The sequence below is a fragment of the Coloeus monedula genome, assembly GCF_965178545.1.
Source record: "Coloeus monedula genome assembly, chromosome: 1".
Lineage (NCBI taxonomy): Eukaryota > Metazoa > Chordata > Aves > Passeriformes > Corvidae > Coloeus > Coloeus monedula.
In genome coordinates this window covers 72,104,832-72,125,590 of record NC_138781.1, presented here as the reverse complement: position 1 = coordinate 72,125,590, position 20,759 = coordinate 72,104,832, and the positions used below count along the sequence as shown (strand labels likewise).

Below are 20,759 nucleotides of genomic sequence, written 5' to 3'. Positions count from 1 at the left end.
GTAGCCATTTGAGGACATGGTGGATCTGACTGAGAGGACTTGGATAGCAGGTTGTGTGCAGATGTCCAACATATCTTCATGTACTGAAACTTCTTCTCTCATTCTGATCCCAAAGCAACATACGCTGACTTTCCAGTGCAAGAGAAACTTCATGTATTTGTTAGCAAGTCTTTGCCCCAGTAAGACTTCAGAAAACTGGTCAACAGTCATTTTCATTAATTCAGTAGTGGTAATGACTGATGACCAAATAATAGTTTATTTGACCAAAAGAACATGTTCTGCAAAGATATTCTGCAAATATTTTAAAAGAGCAAGTATTTCCTGATGATGTTTATTTATCCCGTTGGATTTCTAGAAAGCTGTGAAAAAGGCTTGAAGAGACCCATAAGAGATCTTGACGTCCATGTGTGATCCATGTAATTTCTGATAGATGAACATCATCAGGAAATACCTGTTATCAACAAGGTTTTGTTCAGATATATTTGTTTTAAGGGCTGTAGGTCCTCTTTCAGGTGACTCACCTTATTGTTAAGGTTGAGTTCTCCTGACATATCAGCACAAATTACCTTTCAATGTTGTTCTAGGCATTTTTTTCCTAGAGAGGATCTCTGCAGGCCTCTTGGTCTTTGCCCCAAAGAAGCAAAACCAAAAGTTTATTCAAAAACCTGTACAAGCAGCAGTTTGCATAACACATGTCTGCTGTCACTGTACCTCATTGCCTGCTGGGTGCCCAGCTCAGGCCCCACTGTTCTGACATGGTCTCTAGAGTACACACATTTGTACCAAGTGGTGAATTCGGTCACTCAATCAAAGGGCTTGTTTTGCAGATGAGCTAAACTAGAAAAACTGAGTGAAGTAAGTGCTCACTACCACATGGACACTCAAGCCCAGATGCAGCCTTCGCTGTGTCATAGGACATGAAATTTGGAGCACCACACACTGCTAGCAGCAGAGAGAAGCATAGCAGCTGTCTGGGAGGTAGCCATTCCCTTCAGGTTAAATTAAATTTATGTTGGTTTAATTTAAGACAGTTGGGAACAGTTTTCAAGCTAGAATAATAAAGCCACTCCTAAAGTGAAATAATGGATGGCAATAATATTGACATGTGGCAATAAAAATAAAGATGTACTGCCCACTGAAGGTTTTCTTTTAATTAAATAGAACCAAAAGAAGTTTCTGTGTGGACTATAACCCAGATGCCAATGAGTCTTGGGCATCTTTGAGAAGAGGGAACGCTATCCTCAGACTCTGCTGGGACAGAGTGGGAATTCTGAAGCCCAGATTATTTTTTTACTTTGCACTTTAACACAGAGAAAGTTCAGGCAGGTTGACAGACACGAAGGACATGCTTTATTCACTGATTTTGTAGCTGATGGCATACACCAGGTTCAAGGTTAAAAGGAAAATTGTAGCCAGACGGGATGCAGTTGGGAGTCCTCAGGTGGCCGCTCTCTCCTGGTGTCTGCTCCAGTGCAGCAGGAGATCGCTGTCATATCAACAACCAGACCCTGGTAAAATTATTCATTAATTCATTAAAGCCTGCTCGAGCTGCCTTCCAGTGATCTTTGTCTGATGGCAACACTGGCGCTGGCTGGATTATGCTTGATCAAGTAGGAATGTTGCATGCTGATTGGCTGATACACCTCATATGCATTTATAATTAGGTATTATTTATATTAAAATTACTACTATACACTCTTTATATGTAATATTTGTTCTAATATGTACTCATCGGTCTAGAAGGCACCAAGTGGAGAGAGTTTGGGAACTTCAGTGCTGAATGATATGAATTATAACTTGACAGCAACGTGATGAGAAGGTAGAGGAGAGGAGCACAGGAGGATGGCTGAGATGTAGGAAGCTTTTTCCCAGGGAATATTGCATAAAAAATGCACCCCTGCGAGGCTGTGAGGAAAAGAGGGCTGTGAAGCCAGGTGAAAGGGGCTGCCACAGCAGCCCTGTAGTAATTTTAAGTGAAAGGCTACAAGCAAAGAAGCCCTCTAAAAATTAGAAAACCTTTAGGAGTAGGCCAGTACAAACAATTGCACTGTGCAATATTTGGATAACATGACTCCCTCTAAGCCTCATAAAAATTACATGAAAATAGTCAGTGGGATTTTGAGCATATCCTGCACTCCAGCTACACACAGAGTTCCAAACTATCCCATTCATTTGGCACACAGAAATTGATGGGAAGCTCTGAGCTTTTTTTTCCGAGTTTCATTGTGTATATGATCTACCATAGGCAGGGAAGATTAAAGAGCAGGGGAACGCCTAAATCTAGAAAGAACAAAGCAGAACTCAATAGATGAATGTGAGTAATTGCATCAGGTGCAAAACCACAATTAGTGACATTATAATTACTGAAATTAAATATCAATTTATATGAGTATGCACTATAATACTTTTGACAGCCTCAGACACTGTGCGATAGCAAATAAAAGTGGGAAGACAGCTCCCTAATTTATAAAGAAGTAGAATCATAGAATCATTAAAGCTCACTTAAAGAATTTTATTCCATAAGATACAAGGACAGGAAAGGTTTCAGTGCAAAGAGGATAAGTGATAATAAATGCCCAGTAAAACCATGCATACATCTGCAGCTATTAAGACACACAGCAGCTTTTCTAAAATACAAATGTAGTACATGAAGTAACAAACCCTGCAGCAGCACCATGGAAAACTTTGGTCTGAAGGGGAGAGCGGGAAGAAGATCATTCCCTTTGGGATAGGACACACCTCGCTTTAGATACTGCAGGCATACAGGTTGCATGCTAATTGTGTCTGTGTCTTCCTCTAGTCCACAGAGAAAAACGGGTGTCACCGGAGACGATCCTTACCATATAGATATCCATTTAGCATGCCAGGTGGTGAGATGAATCCAGGTCATTTCTCTCCCTTACCAATTTTCATGAGAGAACTTTCCATCTCCTGGAGAATATTTTCTCCAGCATGTCTCTCCAAGGCTGGCCCTTTAAGTGTGTGAGAGCTCTGCAGCCACAAGGCAGCGATTTTTTTCCCTTCAAAACAGCTTCACTTTCCTCTCCCACCTCTCCTCTTTCCTCCTGGTGTTTAGGTCCTTTTTGCTAGCAGGATGGCTTTTTTTTCACCCTGTTGCTAGGTTGGTAGCCTAGTTTCCCAAGGAAAGGAAGCTTATGAGATCACACTGTCTGTGCAAGTGCCAGTCGGTCCCTCCTAAATAATTTTTTGAGCCTGTGAACTGAGTTTGATCAAACTTGACAGGGGATAGAAGTCTCGAAGGTTTGAGCTGCCTACAAGTGTTGTGGAAGTAGGCAGGAGGAGGGGAAAAAATGCCGGGAGTGCATCCACTGCAGAAATATAACTGTATTATTAGACACCAGAGAGTCCACATTGAAGACAGTCATTACCACTGAACTCCATGGGAGATACAATTTCACAGATTCAGCAGCTCACAAGATGACTTGATTAATATGAGCATGAGCAAAATGTTCTTCTCCCCTTCTTCTAGAGCACAAGGCTTCCAGTTGCAGAGCAGCAGGGGAGAGCTCAGAAATGACAGGCTGGTAGAGTGAATTTAGAGCTAATTGCCGCTCCTTCTCATGCCAGTACTTGTGTGGAACTCGACTTCCCTGTGACTCCGGTGCCCCCATTTGCATGATCTGGTTCACAAAAAGGATGAGATTGGAAACTTCAGAGCACGGACTTCAGTGAGCAGAGCAAGACCTGAATTGCTGTGAGCTGGCACAGCTCCACTGAGGAGGGTGAAGCTGCCTCATAATGGGCCATCATTTCTAAGGGCAGCTCCATGATGAAGCGTCCAGGGTCTGCGCTCCTTGCATTTGTTGCTAACTGCGATTCATTTACCACGAGTGTGAGCTGGAACATAAGCTGAAGACCAGCAAAAGCTGTGCCTGGTGCGTAGGCTGGCTCTTGTTTGTTCCTGCTGTGTTTTTTCCTAGAAGTCAGCCACCCCAGGACTGCCTGACTACTGAGCCTGGACAAAACCCTTGCAGTTCCTTGTTAACACTTGCTAGGGAGAAAAACAAGGTATTTGCACAGGTAGGATTCAAAAAGAAGTGGAAATCACTCATCTTACAGAAAAAAAGAAAAACAACAAACTAACCACAGCTGACACTAAAATGAAGACTGGAGAGTTGTGCAACTTTTTGTGTTTTCTTCTTGTTTTTGATGTTTTCTTCTTCTCCTAAGCCTTCTAAGTATTGATGTGCCAGATATCTGATGGAGGTGGAGAGAGTGCAAATCACCAACACCTAAAGAAAATGGAGGGAAGGTAATTAAATGAACTCTTGATGCACAGCAAAATGGGGCTTGTGAGCAGTGAGCGACATGGCTGAAAATGAACTGAGATCTCTGCAAGGACAGGGATGGCAACCTGCCCTCGACAGTCTAGCCAAGGGCACGGGCTGAAATTCATAGCCTGAAATGCCTGCAGCGCAGCATCTGCATGAGGCTGGGCTGCTACAGCCTTCTTTAAGATGAGGCTTCTTTGGAGAGGGACATGAAACACAACTCTCCTGCACCCAGGGATGAATGTTCTCTGTTACATAACAGATCTGTGAAGCAACAGGGGAGCATCCTTTACCTATTATTTGTTGTTGTCATTTCAATCTGGGCGTTTTTCTTCTGATGAAAGCTAAAAGATAAAATAAGATTTTTCTAATTAATAAAGCCTGTCTCCTCGTGGCATTTTTCACAAATCTCAAAGGTCTCAAAGTGCTACTCCCATTTAATGGACACTAGGAGTAAGGGTGAAGGAGATCAAGTGAAATGTCTTGGCAACAGAACAAAAACAAGTCTTGCATCATGGGTCTAGTAAAAGGGACAAGGGCACCTATTAAGCCTCAATAGAAAGCAAAGCTTAGGACAATTTTCTGACATATTGGATCCTTCAATGAGGCGTTGCGAAACTAATGTGACCAATGTTCCATGCTAACAAAATATGTTCTGGATTTTTCATCTGACAACATAATTTAAGGATTTCTTAGAATATGGGAAACAAAATGAGGCAGTGGCTTTACAGGAATCATTCCTTTGCAAAAGGCAGCTTGTGCCAGAGGACTGGAAAATTAAAAGTGCCTCAGGGGAGCACAGGAATGGATAAGACCTCCTACACTACCCAGTCAAAATAAAACACATTAAAAAAAGCACAAATATCAAACTGACAATTTACTGCAAAACTTCTTGTACTTAAAGTACTACTATTGTCAGAAGTACTTCTGTTAGCAGTTGTGACAAAGAGAGACGATACTAGACACATGGTTTGACTCTTGGAAGGGTGCATTTGGCAGAATTAGACCATGTACATCTGAAAGAAGCTTACTGACAGTGTCTGCAGCAAAATAGGTTTAAGGTGGGATAAATCTGATTAAAATGACTCCTATCAGTATCAGTGACTGTTTCTTTGTTATGGTTACTAATGGTTTTTTGGTTGGTTACTTGGTTTTTTACTTTGGTTGACTGAGGTTTTGAGGGTTTTGTTTGCTGCCTTGGGGAGGAACAGTTTGAATATCCAGTAGTTTCCAAAGTGTTAAAGAAATTGGTGGTATTAAAGTGGTATTGAAAGATGTACTGCCCATCCACTCTTGAGGCTGCTTCCTGGTAAAAAATAGAAGTGCCCTGCAGATTTGATCTAGATTTGATCCTTGATGCTTGAGAGATTTAGTACGTTCTCCACAGTCCTTAATAAATTGGTATCATTGGCAAGAAATCTGGAGGTGCAATCCATGATGCACACACAAAGCTCTTTGTATTTCAGTGGCATGAACCTGGAGTTCATCTTGGGACAACATTCCTGTCTGAGGGAAAACCGAGCACTCAAAATCCTTACCTAGGCAGAACACACATTGACTTCAGGGGATACTTTTTCCCAGAGAATGGCTGTGTAAAGAAGGTCAGGACTAGTTGTTTGTCCCCTGCAGCAATGTTGTTTCTCTGGCTGAAGAGACTTCCAGCACCTGTGAGCAGGGATTTATTACTGCTGGTGAATGCCAGCACTCAGGTGTTGGTCAGCCTCACCTTGACCTTCAGGAGGCTGTTTCCATCTTTTCTTCATATCAGCTTTGGAGATAAGCAAACAAAGAAACAAAATAAACAATAAAGCCTAAAAAGCTAGGTCACAAGCCGTAGACTGGGTTTCTGAGAATTTGATCCATTTAGACCTATTTCTTCAGTACCTCCTGAAAGGCAAAGCCTGTGCCAGCGCAGTCTGCCCATCTGTTAGCAAACCCATAGTTCAGGAGTATGGGGCTTTGAGCAAAATCTTCTAGCACAGACCCATCATGGGGATTTGAGGGGAAAGGAACAGCCAATAACTCACCAATAACAGTGCTGTTGTCACTCTCCCACATCATCTCCAGCTTCTCTTCTCACTGGTGGAACTGGGCAGCAGAAGATCCTTAGCCCAAAGCAAAGGAAAGCCCCTTCCTGTACTATCATTGCAATGTGCCCTGGGTTGAAACTGTCCCTCAAGAGAGGCACCAGCCAGCTGGAAGCCCATTTGCCAACAGTGCAATTGATCTTCAGCTGCCTTTAGCCTAAAGAAACTCTTTCAGACATCTAAAATCACATCTGATTTCATAACAGACTCCTCTGCAATCCCCACCACTTTGCCTGCTCTCAACCCTGCCCAAAAAAACCCAAAACCTAAACCAAAAAAAGCCCACCCAAACCCACTTGTGATGAAGAATGAAGTGGCTCAGAAAAATAAGCTGATTTGCCACCTCCTCCTGCAAGTCCTGCCAGCCAACTCCTGCAACAGCCTTGTTCTGCAGCACCCTGTAAGCAGGATCTGCAACTAAGGCAAGGGAAAGGGAAAAGCTGGAGGAGGGAGGGGGGAAGGCACAGAGGCTGCTCACATAGAAAGCCAGGGCTGTTCCTGCTGCCCACCCTGGAGGCACCACCTCTGCATCAGGCAGGAGTATCAAAGGGAGAATCTGGCTTTCTGGATTTAACAAGCTCACTTTTCCTTTAATTGGGGCCCTCAGGCACTACTGTAGTGCACCTAATGGCACTAACCATTAATGAATCAGCCCTGATGAATAGAAAGGCTGAACTGTTCTCTCTCTCCTTAGGTTGTCAGCCCTTCACAGAACTTACTGGGTTTCACTGGGCAGGACAGCAACTGCACAGATTTTAAAAGGACCCTGGAGAGGAAGAGGGCTGGAAGAGTCACCAATCCATTCATCCCTTGACTGTGCAAATGAGCCAAGGACCAGCAGCATCTGGCTGCATCCACTGAGAAGTGGACATAGCCACCAGAAAAGTCCTGTGAGAAATGGATACTGCGCCTTACTTTCATACCATGCCTCCCTGCTCCCTCCATAAGCACCAACCAGTTTGCCCTCACTACTGCTCAGATAGTTTTTTCCTCAATTTTGTGTGTCCTGGCTCAAGCTTTTGCTCCCAGTGCAGGCCCACTCCATCTCCTTGTTACAGCCTTTGAACAGATGGGAAAAGGTCTTTTTTTTTTTTTTTTTTTCCCTTAGAGCAAAAATAATTGACCGCCACCACCTCAGCCCAGTGCTGGCAGGGTCTCGCCGTCTCAGAGGGCAGCCCGAGCAGGGGCAAGGCACAGCCCTCCCTGCAGGGCTCGGCCAGGCTGCTAAAAGGGGGAGCGAGGCCGCAGGAGAGCAGCCGCCTGCCAAGCACGGGTGCATCCAGCGCTGCCGGGGAAGGAGCCAGCGCTCTGCGGCCCTCCGGGGACTGCGGGGCTGCGGTTGCTCAGTCGGAGCTGGGGATAGGAATTAGGGCAGGCAGAGCCGCAATGGCTGCAACCCTTCCTGATTATCCAGCCAGCTAGAAATGCACCGGCGTGTCTTTTGTTTGAGCTCTGGTTTTTTTCCCAGTTGGTCTGCATTCGTGCTTATTTTCTTCCCCCACTATGCGTGCATGTGTATGCATTTTCTTTTAGGCAGGGGATAATTTTACTGTGGTCACTGTCAAGGTTTAAACGCTTTTCTGTTGCGTTTTTCCCCTCTCCAGTTCACCAGCTCACGTTTGCCCAGGAGTTAAGAAGGGATGTTAGAGGCTTGAACCTCTTCCAGCTCTTGCCACAGCAGCCGCTGCCTGGGGCAGTGGGACCAGCCTGGCAAGCGACACCCCAACCTTTCCCGCAGCCTTTACAAACCCTACAGGTGCAAGGCAGCAGGAGGCAAGTCCAGTACACTCAGTGCCTTTCTGGGACTTGGCGGAGGGCTCATGTTTCCTTGGCCTCACAACAAGGCAAGGCAGAGCAACCCTCCGTCTCTGTGGTCGAAAAAAATAAATACATAAAATCCACCATTGCACTCAGGCTTCAGAAACGACCCCTTAAAGGGGCAGAAAAGGGAACAACCAATGCCTTGCGCACTGAAGGGCTCTTATAAAATGAACATGCGGAAGGGAAGGGGGAGTTTGTTGATTACTCGTGTCCCCTGAAAGAACCACGGAGCTGCCGGCGGGGAGAGCCTCTCTTGCCAGTTTGTCCAGGGGGAGCTGAGCCGGCGGGACCGGGGTTTGTTGCCGTCCCTGCCGCCTGTGCAGGAAATCCCGGGGTGCAATGCAGGTTAGTGCATCCCGGCTAGCTCGGCAGGCCCGGTGGCCGGTCTGTGACCCGGAGATGAGTGCCCGACAATTGGGAGCCCCAAACGGGAGAGTCTAGGGGGAGACAGGGGGGAGGAAAGGGGCCCGGGAACGACCACCGGGCACCCTCCCCACCAGCTCGGCTGTTTTTCACTGGTTTGCCACCGTTTATTATTCTCCTCAACGGAGGGTTAATTGGGGGATGTGCTAATTACGGAGAGATTATTCATTAGTAATTGAACTTCACACGGAGATAACTCGAGTCCGCTAATGAGCTGGAAATCACCCCTTATTAGGGCGTTTCAGCTTTCTTCTGTGGGGTGAGGGAAAGCTGGTAGGCTCCCTTCCATCTTCCTCCGACGGACGGGCACCGTCCAGCAGCCGGGAAGGCGGGGGCGGCGGCGGGAGCACGCCCGACGCGGAGCCGGGGGATGCCGGCAGCGGGCGGGACCGGAGCCCGGGCACCCCGGGGCGGAGCGGGGCGCGTTGCCGGCCGCCGGCGGGGGTCCCCGGGGCACAGCCAGCGCAAACAGCAGGCTGCGGAGCCCCTCGCACCAAAGCAAGGTCTCTTTCTCCCCTCTGTCCTCGGCATCTGGCATTTCGTGCTACAGGAAACCGTAACAGCAGCGCCTGACCTCATGAATACAGAGATGTGCACAGAAAAATCAATTTAGGTCTAGATCCTCTGTGGGGAGGGAAAATAACCCAAACCATTTAAACAAAGCTCTGTTCTCCAGGGTTTTCCTTTTTTTTTTTTTTTTTCTGGTGGCGGTGGTGGGGATTGAGTCTAGAGGGAGGCCAAAGTAAAACGAAATTCAAGCAGACCTGTGTCTGCCGAAGCGAGGCTGAGCTCTGCAAAGCCCCCCCAACACAAGCATAATGTATTTTATCATTAAAAAATCAACATTGCTTCCAGTGGTAAAGGCGCCTGGCTCCAGTTCCTGAGCACATTCGTTGCTGGGATTCAATCCGTTTGGGAAATGCAGATTGGCTTGCGACCCACTGTTTGATTTATGAACTGTTACATTTGCTATTGCTTACACATTACATTGCGGACTTTGGGAAGGGAGGGAGCAGGGAGAGGGGGCGAAGGAGAGACCCTGCCACCCTACACATTGGCAAAGGAGAGCTACTGCACAGGCAACGGCTCCCCAGCGGAATAAATCACCTCGCACCAATTCGTGGTCCCTACCTCCCCATCACCCACCCATCCCCGATCGCCAGCTGGGCTCTGGTCTTATAAGTAAAAAGGACGTGTTTACTCTTTGATGTGTATTTCTTTATAAAGGCATCAGGCGTCTATAAATAGCCGAGGTTAGAGCAGCTTCTGCTGCGAAATCAATACCCCGTCCCCCCTTCCCCTTGCTCCTTCGGCTGAGCTGCCTTATTAATTATGAAAGGGCTCCTCTGCGCCCCGGCTCCGGCTCCGCAGCCTCCTCCTTAATGGTGGTTGCTGCCTTCCCTCCGCCGGGGCTCGGCACCGCTCCGCGCCCGCGGGAGAGCCGCTCCGCCCGCCCCCGCCGCTGCGCGGGGCTCCCTGCGCCAGTCCCGGGCGGCCGGGAAACGGGGCTGCTGCGGTTCGCGGCTTCGGGAGGAGGAGGAGGAGGGTGGGAGGTTTTACAGCATATTTTTAAGGAGGAAAAGAAAGAAGAAAAAAAAAAAAGAGAGAGAAAGAAAGGCTTCGACTTAGCGATTCAGCCACCCTGTCCTTGTTTGAACTGAAATTGCCGTGTACGTCAAGGGATGGGTTCAAGATTTAGACTTCCTTGCCTTAAAAGCCCTGTCCTTTCCAAGATACTCTAGGTATATTTTATAAAAAGGACGACACCCTCATTTCAAACAATAATTTTTATTTTATACTTCTGTCTATACTTTGTAGCAAATCTTTTTTTGTTATTTTTTGCTGAATTGACTTTATAATAAACTTTTGTTTAAATTACATTTTTCTTCTCTTTTAAAATCAAGGCTTTTTTTTTTTTCAAAATCATTTTGCTGTTGTCGTTGGTTTTTTGTTTGTTTTTTTTTTTTTCCTTTAGGTTTACATTTAAGCCCCCTTTTTGTGATCTCTACGGTTGGATATTCAGGTATTTCACTGGTATGTGTAACATCTAAAACAAAGAGGAGGAAAAAATTAAAGGCAGTGAATTCGGAAAGATGCCTTCGAACAGCAAGTAAACTCTCAGAGATGTTAGCAGCATTCCTTCATTTCTCCGGTCATTTAGATACGTCTTTCTTTCTCTTGCTCCTTCCTTCCTTAGCTGTTCGTTTCCCTCTCTTTCTCTCCCTCTCTCGCTCTCTTTTCCCCTTGAGGAAAAATGCTCTTTTTTATTTATTTTTTAATTTTTTTTTTAGTGGAATGACCAAAAAAACAAGCGACTGTGGAGGAAAGATGAGAGATTGTGAATTATTCACCATATGCTTCACACGTGGACATCTACCTTGGATTTCTCGCCAGTGCCTTTTCCTGTCTGCGGTTTTTGTTCTCGCCTCGCACACTGCCACATTTTTAGCGGAGCCCGTGGCTCGCCGGGAGGTACCCGGCCGGTTACAGCCTTAGCAGTAGGTGGCCCAGAGCCGTTCCTGAGATTGCGTTTGCACAACGAGGGCTCGAGTTTGTTTCTTTATATTTTTTTCTATTTTTGATTCGAAGCGATAGTAAAGCTGAGGTCCGATTTGGGCTGCGCGCCGCTGCTTGTTTGGTAAGATTTGGCAAATAAAACACAAAAAAAAGAAAAAAGAAAAAAAAAAAAAGGGAGAACGCTTCCACAGTCCTACATGGGTGTTTCACCATCATCAGCCACCACCACCACCATCATCATCATCATCAACCACAGAAAAGCACAACGTCCCCAAAGCAACGGATGGACACTTCCTCTATAGATCCAGCACATGGAGAGGGTGTGGGTGTGAGTGTGCTCGCCCCCCTAGAAAGGCAGCCAGGTCACTAGGGCGGCCCACAGAGCCGCCAGGAGCAGGGGCAAGGCCGGCGGGAGGAGGGACGGTGCCGCGCCGCTGCCGCCTCCGCACAGTTCAAATAAGCTGCCTTGGAAATCGAGGTTTTTGGATTCCCGTCTCAATTTCTCCCAGAGGTCTGTCGCTCCTTCCTGGCAATCGGTGAGCGCTGTGAGGGTGCAGGCGTGGAAATCATCCCAGTACCTGCAGGAGGGGAGAGCAGCCGGCGTCAAAACAGGCACGCGTCCACCTTCCCGGGGAGGGGGCCCGCCCCTGGGGCCCGCCGCCCCCTCCTCCCGTTGGCGGAGCCGAGCCGGGCATGCCTAAAAGGGAGGCTGGGCCGGCGGGGAGGAGCCGCTGGCTGTGGTTTCGGGGGTCCCCCCCATCCCCAACCCCGCCTTCGGCACCAGCCCGGGCCGGGTACTGCAAAAATTGCTTTGCTGGGTCTGTGGCGGAGGGGTCTTTGCCTGACGGGGTGGGGGACATGCACCCCTCGGCTGTCAGAAGCCAGCCTAGGAGCCCACGGGCGCCCCGAGGGTTTCTCGTCACCGGTGGGAGAGGGCAGACGGGGGTGGGAAAGGCGCCGTTCGGGTGCGGCGCATTGAAACCCTAGGGGGGGATTCCTCGGGGCAGGAAAGGGCCCTTACTGCAGTAAAATGGCAAGGAGCAAGAGTAGAAGCAGGAAGAGTAGGAGAAGAAGGAAAGAGCATCTTTCCTGTCTGGGCGCCTCTCAGCGACCCGCAGCAGGGCGGCGGGAGGAACCCCTGATCTATGGCCAGGGGTCTATAGGCAGCGAAGGGATTCTCCTTCCTAGGATAATTTCCAGCTATTTGCACAAATTTTCCCTTTTTCTTTCAATTTCTTTCTTCACGGGGATGGGACCAGCGTTTGTCGCCGGGGCAGGACCCGTCGTCCCATGGACCACATAGGGAGGATACGGGAGGATCTTTCCTCTCCGTGTCTGTGTTATCGAAAATCACCCCGAATCTGCTCTCTGCCTTCTATTTCCCCCACGCCTCAAGGCAGACGTCTGCAAAACTGGGTCTTGATTTTCTTTCTTTCCCTGTTTTTTTTTTTTTTTTTTCCGAAGTAGTCCTACAGCTTCTAATTTATGAGCACTCTAAGATGGTTGTAGACTCCCAATGTTTGCTACATTTGTAATAAATAATGAGATACTGAGAAGCCAGAGTCTGAGAGTGTGCCTCTCCTGCAGTATTTCTGCTGTAATTGCATCTCCCAAAGGAAAATTAAATCTTTCACCGTCTTCTTTCAATACACATCCCGGCACAGGGCAAAGGCAATCGGACGGTGGGAGGTGGTCAGGAAAAGGGTCTTTCTTGGAAAAGAGTTACTTTTTACAGATCAGGATCACATCTGGTCTGGCACTCGAGGGCAAAAGACATCATATCAGGACGCTGCTGCCCCGGGTACTTATTTCTCTTGCAGGACACAAAGTAAACTGCAGCCCAGTATTTACAGCGAGGTGCCAGCCTTATTAGGTGTTTGACACAGAAATGTCTAGGTAGGAAGAGCGGAGTGTTAGAGAGTCACTTCTCTCTTTTCCTTTCTCTTCCTTTCTCTTCCTTTTTCCTTTCTCTTCCTTTTTCCTTTCTCTTCCTTTTTCCTTTCTCTTCCTTTTTCCTTTCTCTTCCTTTTTCCTTTCTCTTCCTTTTTCCTTTCCCTTCCCTTTTCCTTTCTCTTCCCCTTTCCTTTCTCTTCCCCTTTCCTTTCTCTTCCCCTTTCCTTTCTCTTCCCCTTTCCTTTCCTTTCCTTTCCTTTCCTTTCCTTTCCTTTCCTTTCCTTTCCTTTCCTTTCCTTTCCTTTCCTTTCCTTTCCTTTCCTTTCCTTTCCTTTCCTTTCCTTTCCTTTCCTTTCCTTTCCTTTCCTTTCCTTTCCTTTCCTTTCCTTTCCTTTCCTTTCCTTTCCTTTCCTTTCCTTTCCTTTCCTTTCCTTTCCTTTCCTTTCCTTTCCTTTCCTTTCCTTTCCTTTCCTTTCCTTTCCTTTCCTTTCCTTTCCTTTCCTTTCCTTTCCTTTCCTTTCCTTTCCTTTCCTTTCCTTTCCTTTCCTTTCCTTTCCTTTCTTTTCCTCCCCTCCTCACTCTCCTTTCCTCTCCTTTCCTCTCCTTCTCACCATCCCATTTAATGTCTTTTGTTTTCTGAATTTTGCAGAGCAAAATAAAAAAAACCAAAACTATTCCAAACTCGCTTATGTCTAAAGACATTATCTCGTTTCTAAATATGATTTGTTTGTTTGTTTGTTTGTTTGTTTTTAATGGGGGGAGTTTGCGCCGAAAAACAAGGAGAATATCCTGTGCTGCAGCCGCTTTTTTTTTTTTTTTTTGTGGTTTGGTTTTGGGGTTTTTTGTTTTGTTGTTTTGTGGCGGATATTTTTTTCCTCCCCGACATATCGAAAATGACCGTATCTTCCACCCTGTCCGGGACACGATTTTACAAGGCGAGTTCTTTTTCTCCCTCTAATATTTTTGTTTCTGTTATTGTAGTTGTTACTATTATTATTATTACTATTAATATTATTACTATTATTATTATTCCCCTTTATCGTTGCCCTTTCCTTCTTGTCCCCTCTGCGGCAGGAGCGGGGTGAAACTGGGGGCAAATGGGCTTTCCCGGGGCCGTGGAGGAGGCAGAGAAGAGCTGGCGCTGGGACGGCCGCCTCTCTGCCGCTGGGCGATTAATATCATGACTGGGCTCTTTCCTTTTTAATTACGTTTTGTTTTGCGGGAAGCCGCCTCCCCAGCGCCGGCTGTCCCCGGCCCGGGTGGGCAGCCTTCCACCGGCCTCTGCCTGCGGCGCTCGGGGGAAGCCCGGAGCCTGTCGCTGAGTGTGTCCCGAAGGCAGCAATAAGGAAAGGGATAACGATACCCGTGCAGCTAATGACAGCACCCCAGTGCAGATCGGGGGAAGGGAAAGAATACGAAAGAGGAGCTAAGTAGGGAAGGGAAAGAAAGAAAAAGCAAAACAAAAACCAAACCAAAACAAACCAGCAGAAAAAACACCTCAGATTCACGGAGGCAAAAAAAAAAAAAAAATTAAAAGACATTGTAAAAATTCCCTCCAGATTTCACTGTTCCCCAAGCCCGGCCTGTCCCCGTGGCAGTGAGCTTGGAGGGACCCTGGAGCGGAGAATCCAACCCCAAAGCGTAACCTCGCGCTACTTCTGTTCCTTCCCTCCTTCCCGCCACCATCCAGCCTCGCCCCCCCCTTACCCAGCCCTGGTCCCATTGTCCCCCCGCGGCCCCGAAGGAGAGAGGAAAGACCTACGCGCAGATCGTTTGGAGATTTCTCTTGTCGTCCAGGTCCTGCGGGTAGTTGGCCATGTTATCGCCCAGCCGCAGCAAACAGTCCGAGAAGCCCCTAAAGACCGCATCGCACCGCCCCGCCGCTCTCACCGCCTGCACCAGGTACGCTGGGGGGGCAGGGGCACAGGTCAGCACCGCCGCCCCTCGCCCCCGGCCCTCCGCCCCGCCGCCCCCGACTCGCCTCTCCCCTCCTCCTCCCCCCGGCCCGCCCCCAGCCCTTGCTAAAGGCGCGACCTGGGGCAGGAGAGGAGCGGTGGGACCGAGCCAGGCTCGCCGTCGGCCACTCGAGGAGGTGAGCCAGGGGCTTTTCGCCCTTTGCTTTTTTAGTACCAGAGGGTTCGGTGCCTGTGGACTAGTGGCCTTGATTTTTTTTTTTTTTCCCTTTTTTCCCCTTTTTTTTCTTTGCGGGGAGAGGAAGAGGGGAGGTAAAGATGCGCTGCCTGCTTCTCCCCGGGTTTGATCCTTTGTTGGAAAATTCCGCCTCGAAGCAGTAGGAGCATTTCTCCGCACAAACGCAGGCGCACGCACACGCACACGCTCCCTATCGCCGAGGTCGCTGGGCAAACACCGTGCAAGCAGTTTGCAGGCGGTTGCTCTTGTGTAGGTTCCTGTTGTACTGAACCGAGCGCCCTTTACTAAAGCCATCCCGAGGGATGCCGGGGCAGCGGGTTTGGGGGAGCGGGGCAAACGGCTGAAGAAAATGAGTTGCGGGGCTCCTCCTGCTGCCCCGAGAGGGCACGGGACGGGACGGGACGCGCACCCGCGGCAGGGCCTGTGCCTCCGCACAGCATCCCGCACATGCCCGCAGCCGCCCGGCGGGCGAGGGTACCCGGGCACGGCGAGGGGCTGACTCCCAGCCGCTGTCTGCCCGTGACGGGAGATGGGGACGCCGTGGTGTCCCTAGGCCTGGGGATGTCGCTGCGGCCAGCGGGGGCGGGAAGGGGCTTCCCCCTCCCTTGAGGAGGAGCCGCTTGCCTCCCACACCGTCGGGCATTGGGTGGGGGTCCCCTCCCGCGCCGTGTCCCCAGGGAATGGCTGTGACGGTGTGTATGTGTTTCCTTGCCAGGTACCGGTTACAAGCTAAATGGCTGACTCCAAGAGACACTGTTTCAACCCAAATCCTCCTCTTGCCGTTTGATTCATCGCTAACATGACTTGGTGGCCACTCCCCTCTACACACACACGCACACACACACACACACACACCCCAGCACCAGCCGTCGCATCAAACCCACAGCAGGCTCCAGACATTGGCTACGATAGGAAAAAAAAGCCAGGCAAACAAACAGAGAAGAACCGAAGACCATCCCGAGGGTAAAACCATGTCCTATAAAACCCGCGCCATCCCGCTCCAGCAGCTTCAACGGAGGGGGAGTTGCCACGAATTTCTGCAAAAAAGTGTCGGGCTGTGCTGAAATCCGGGGTTCGAAGAGGAACCCTAACCCCAGACCGGGGCTGGGGTGTGGGAGGGGGTCACGTTTGGGACCAGTGGTGAGCCGAGCATCCCTCGCCCCCGAGGGACAGCCTGGTCCTGTCTGCCCGCGCCGCTGCCTCCGCACAGGGTATCCCCGGTCCAAAGCTGCCCTAAACCCCGCCAAAAAATTAAAAAAAAAAAAAAAAAAAAAAGAAAAAAAAAAAAAAAAAAAAAAAGATGGGGGAAAACCCAAAAGCGGATAGACAAGGTTCCTGCCTGGTTCAAAGACAACGGGATTTCTCATGAACTAGGTCGCTTGCGCCTTGCTGTTGCCACGACCTTCCACACCCCACACCCCCCATTCAAAGATAAGAGTGTGCAGCAATGTGCAATGCAGCAGGACCGCAGCAGCCCTCCGTGACGGGCCGGGCCCCCTCCCGAAACCCATTCCCCTTCCTTCCAGTCCTGCGACTGGTCTATCCCTTCTGTCCCTTCATGGGAGACTTAGCCCACCCCACACCCCTCATCGGTCACCTCCCAAAATGTCAAGGATTTCGGCCAGCTCCAATCTCCTATGCCTAAATAAATAAATAACATCCCCCCTCCCCCCCCCCTTTTTTTTTTTTTTTTTAAGTCCCGGTGCATAGACATTTTGGGAACGAGCCGAGCACCCATTTCACACGAGCCTTTAGCGGGGACGGGACAAAGCCAACGACCCTTTGCAAACCCCACACCGATAACCAGAAGCTGATTCCGGGGGTGGGGAGGTGTGGAGGAGGTGGGGGGAAGGTTACCCGAAATACCGAAGGAGGAGCAGAGAGGAGAAAAGCCCTCCACGAGCTTCAAAGCCGTCCCCTTCCAGGGCACCGCAAAGCCACCGCACCGCCACCATCCCCGCGGTGTGCAGCAGTATTTGGGGGTAACTTTCCAAATGACTGCTCATGCTCACGCCAGCCCGGGAACGGCATTTCCCAGAGACTCTAGCTGCCTTTTGAAATTTCAGTAAAATCCTTCCTCGGCTGAACCAAATAAACACAAAAGAAAGAAAATCCTGCTCCTCCTCCAAACGAATGAACGAACACACAAACAAAAATTGAAAGGACTGAGAGACTGAAATTAAGGATAACATCCAAATAAAGCCTTCTCCCTTCTTTCTCTGACAGTACAAAAACTGGCCATCTGAAGAGTTCAGCCCTATTTAAAAAGGAATGGTAATGCGAATGTAGGGGTTTGCATCATTTAAACATATTTCCCAGAGGTCAACGTTTCGTTGCAATATTTTTTTCCCCCCTTTTTAGAGGAGGAAATGTTCAAGGCATTTTGCCTCCCTTTCTAATTGTCCCCTCCTTTTTTTTTTTTTTTTTTTTTTCCTTTTTCCCTCCTCTCCTTTCTTTGGTACCCACAAAATGCTGCAGAGGTTTTCTGGAGAGGAGTGTGACCGAGCAAAAGGATCTCTAAATAGCAATGCCGAGCTTTATTATTTTTTTTTTTCTAAGTGTATCAGGATTCTTTTGCAGGCAAATATTTTCAAAGGGGTCTTCACACCTGATAGTCTAGATAATAAAAGACGTGCTTTAATCCCCCTTTCTTTAAAATCCAATTTTGGATCATGCTCGGGAATCTACCTATCCAGTAGATAATCTTTAAAATTTGTCTGTATAGGACCAAAGTGGTCATTAACTTGGAGATTGTTTAATGTCCGTAACTAAAAAAAATTTCAGCAAAGAAATGTATAAAATGAACCCGAGAACAAACCAACCAAAGCAACCAGCGAAAACCCCAAAATATTAAAAAAACACCAGCAACGAGCACACAAAACACACACCGGCATGAAAGGAAACCTGATCTATTTTAAGTAACAGCACATATAGAAATTTTTGGACCTGCTCGATTTTTGACAGGTCTTCTCCAAGCACAAAATTAACGATTGGGCGGTGGGACTCCACGATTTTTAAATGCAATTTTTATTTGTTTAATCGCCACATTCGAGTGGAATATTTCTTTTAATTTAGTGATGGGTTTTCTTTGGTTTTAGGATGCTCTGTAAATGGGAAAACCTTCTAGTTCCCAAAGGGAGCCCTTCACTTGTCCCCTTGATTTTCTGCAAAAAAACTTTCTAGCTGGATCTCTCGCAAGCCATTTTGCGCCGGTTCTTATTTCTCTGTCCCTCGGGGAGAGAGGGAGAATTTCTTAGCACTGGAGTCACCAAATTGTACGTGGAAGGGAATGCAGGGGATATCCGAAAACCAGATACAAACGCAACCGTTCGTGGGGACCGAGAGAAAAGGAGGGAAAAAAAGGAAGAAGAGGCGGGGGGGGAAATAAAAAGCGAAGTATGAGTGAGCATGCACCGCTTTAGGAAAACAAAAAACAAAAGTGGTTTACGGGAAATCAGAAACCGGTTCCCTTTCCTGCGGACTCCCCTGCCTTTGACAGCGTGCCGGAGCGCGAAGCTGCCACCGCGAAGGGAACGCGGGGAGCAGGGTCCTGCCGCCGCCGCCCCGCACCGCGGCCCCCCGCGCAGGTTATCCCGACGTTCCGCTCCTGCATGCACCAGCCGGGCTGGGGTGCGCACAACTTGACACGGAATTTGGCAGTCCACTTACCTATCTGTACAGCAAGGATCAGAGAAATATAACTGCCGTTCAACTTAAGTCCCATCCTACATTTAGTAAAACCATTTGCGGCTGCAGATCTTTAAATAGTTACTTTGGAGAACGTGGGGGAAAGCTGAAAAATAGACATTGCCAACAAGTTCCGAGCAGCGGAGGACTTTGCAGACAAGGGGGGGAGACAAGAGGAGAAGGAGAGGAAGAGGGAGGCAGCGGGAGAGGGCGAGGAAGGCTGGCTGGGAATGGTTCGCTCCATTAGGAGGGGGCGGAGGAAGTACAGCCTCACGCCCACCACCGGCCCTGACGTGGGGGGATGACACCGACCGGGTTTTTTTCCCCCCTTATTTTTTTTTTTATATAAATGTGCACCTTGGAAGAGAAGCGCCATTTATAGGCATCATAGGCTGAATTTACCCGCTCTCCCCGTGTCCCGCCGCCCCATAAATCGCCGAGAAACTCCCCCCCGCTCCCCGCGTTCCTCCTGCCCCGTGTGGTGGCGATGGGGGCGGCAGCCGGGACCGTCCCCCCGGGGCGGGAGCGCTGCGGGGGCGGGAGGGGACACACAGACACAGACACACAGACACACACGCACACACACACAGACACGCACACGGAGGAGCCGCCCCCCAGGGGTGGGGATAGCACGGCAGAAACCCCCCCGCCCCCGGGGCCGCCCCGTCGGGGCTGGCCGGCCCGGCCCCCGCGCTGCGCAGCGTGCAGGGGGACAGGGACGTGCGGGGGTCCCCTCCCCCTGCCCGCCCCTCCCCCACCATGACGTCACCCTCGGGCTGAGGTTTGGGGGGAGCGGGGAAGGAGGGGGGCTGGTCTCTCCCGGCCTTTCTGCCGATGCTCAATCCCGGAGGCAGCAGCCCGGCGGTGACACCGCAGAGGGTGGCGTGGCGAAAGGGGTCACGCGTGGGACAGCCCTGCGGCTGGGACCATGGCACCCAGCCATCGCACCCCATCCTCTGGGGACAGGCTACAGGTGTGATGGGGCTGGGTGGAGGGCAAGGGGCCGTCCGAGGCTCCGATGAGCCCTACCGGGGATAAGGCTTCTTCTGTGGTACTCCGCCATCCAGGCACCCTCCCGGTCCCGTCCTCAAGGCCATGCCCTCCAGCAGCACGATAGGGACCTCAAGGTGCCAGCGTGTGCTTCTCCCAGTGCTAAGTAATCAGACAAAACCCCTACAGCCTTCTCCCGTGGCCCTTTCACTGCAAAGTTTACCCCCCAGCTCTGCTCTGACCTTCACCACTCATCTGTAGCATCTCCAGGAGCCAAAGGGGGGCTGGTCGGAGTGAAAATGCCTGTTGGCTTCCACTCCTCCCATTTCCCCCCAGTCTGCAGTCCTACTGTGCAGAGTCCTGGAGCAGCTACCGGTCCCTCTCTTTTACAAACCACTTGTGTCGATACTCAGACCTGAATGACAGACAGACAGCAGCTGCCAGGCTGGGTACTCATGACTCCCATGGGCTGCAAATGCCTGAAGCCCACCTGGCAAGAAGAGGGATTGCAAGGGGTTAAATGACCGTGCAACTAGGAGTAAAGAAACTGGAGGGCAAGAGGGAAAGCTTCCTTGCTGAGAGTTCCATTCACAACACAGAGCTGGTGAATGTCACTGCCTCTTTAGGTCTACCTAATGTGTGCAGAGGCAGCCTGCATGTGCATCCCCTCAAAGCCATCATGAACCCCCAACCTCTGTTTCTCCAGCTCAAAGGCAAGGGTAATTTTGGGTAACTATGCCAGCTATCAGCTGGGCCCTGCAGATGAAAAATGCTGGCTTGCCACCTCTGTGCCTTCCCATTATTTCTTTTTGTTCCACCTTTTCTTCCTATTTATAAATTTCCACTATGGACAGAGAGAAGAACTAGAGGACAGAGCTGGCTGAAAACTAATCTGAGG

At 49.4% G+C, this 20,759-nt stretch overlaps 1 protein-coding gene across 1 annotated transcript; it reads right to left on the bottom strand.

Annotated features, from left to right (window-relative positions):
• Positions 1-11,486: 11,486 nt before the first annotated feature.
• NRN1 (neuritin 1) lies at positions 11,487-18,908 on the bottom strand (the record flags this gene model as incomplete). Its single annotated transcript, XM_082297345.1, has 3 exons — positions 11,487-11,718; positions 14,796-14,940; positions 18,854-18,908. The coding sequence occupies 3 exons, from the start codon at positions 18,906-18,908 to the stop codon at positions 11,487-11,489; spliced, it is 432 nt and encodes a 143-aa protein (XP_082153471.1).
• Positions 18,909-20,759: the final 1,851 nt, after the last annotated feature.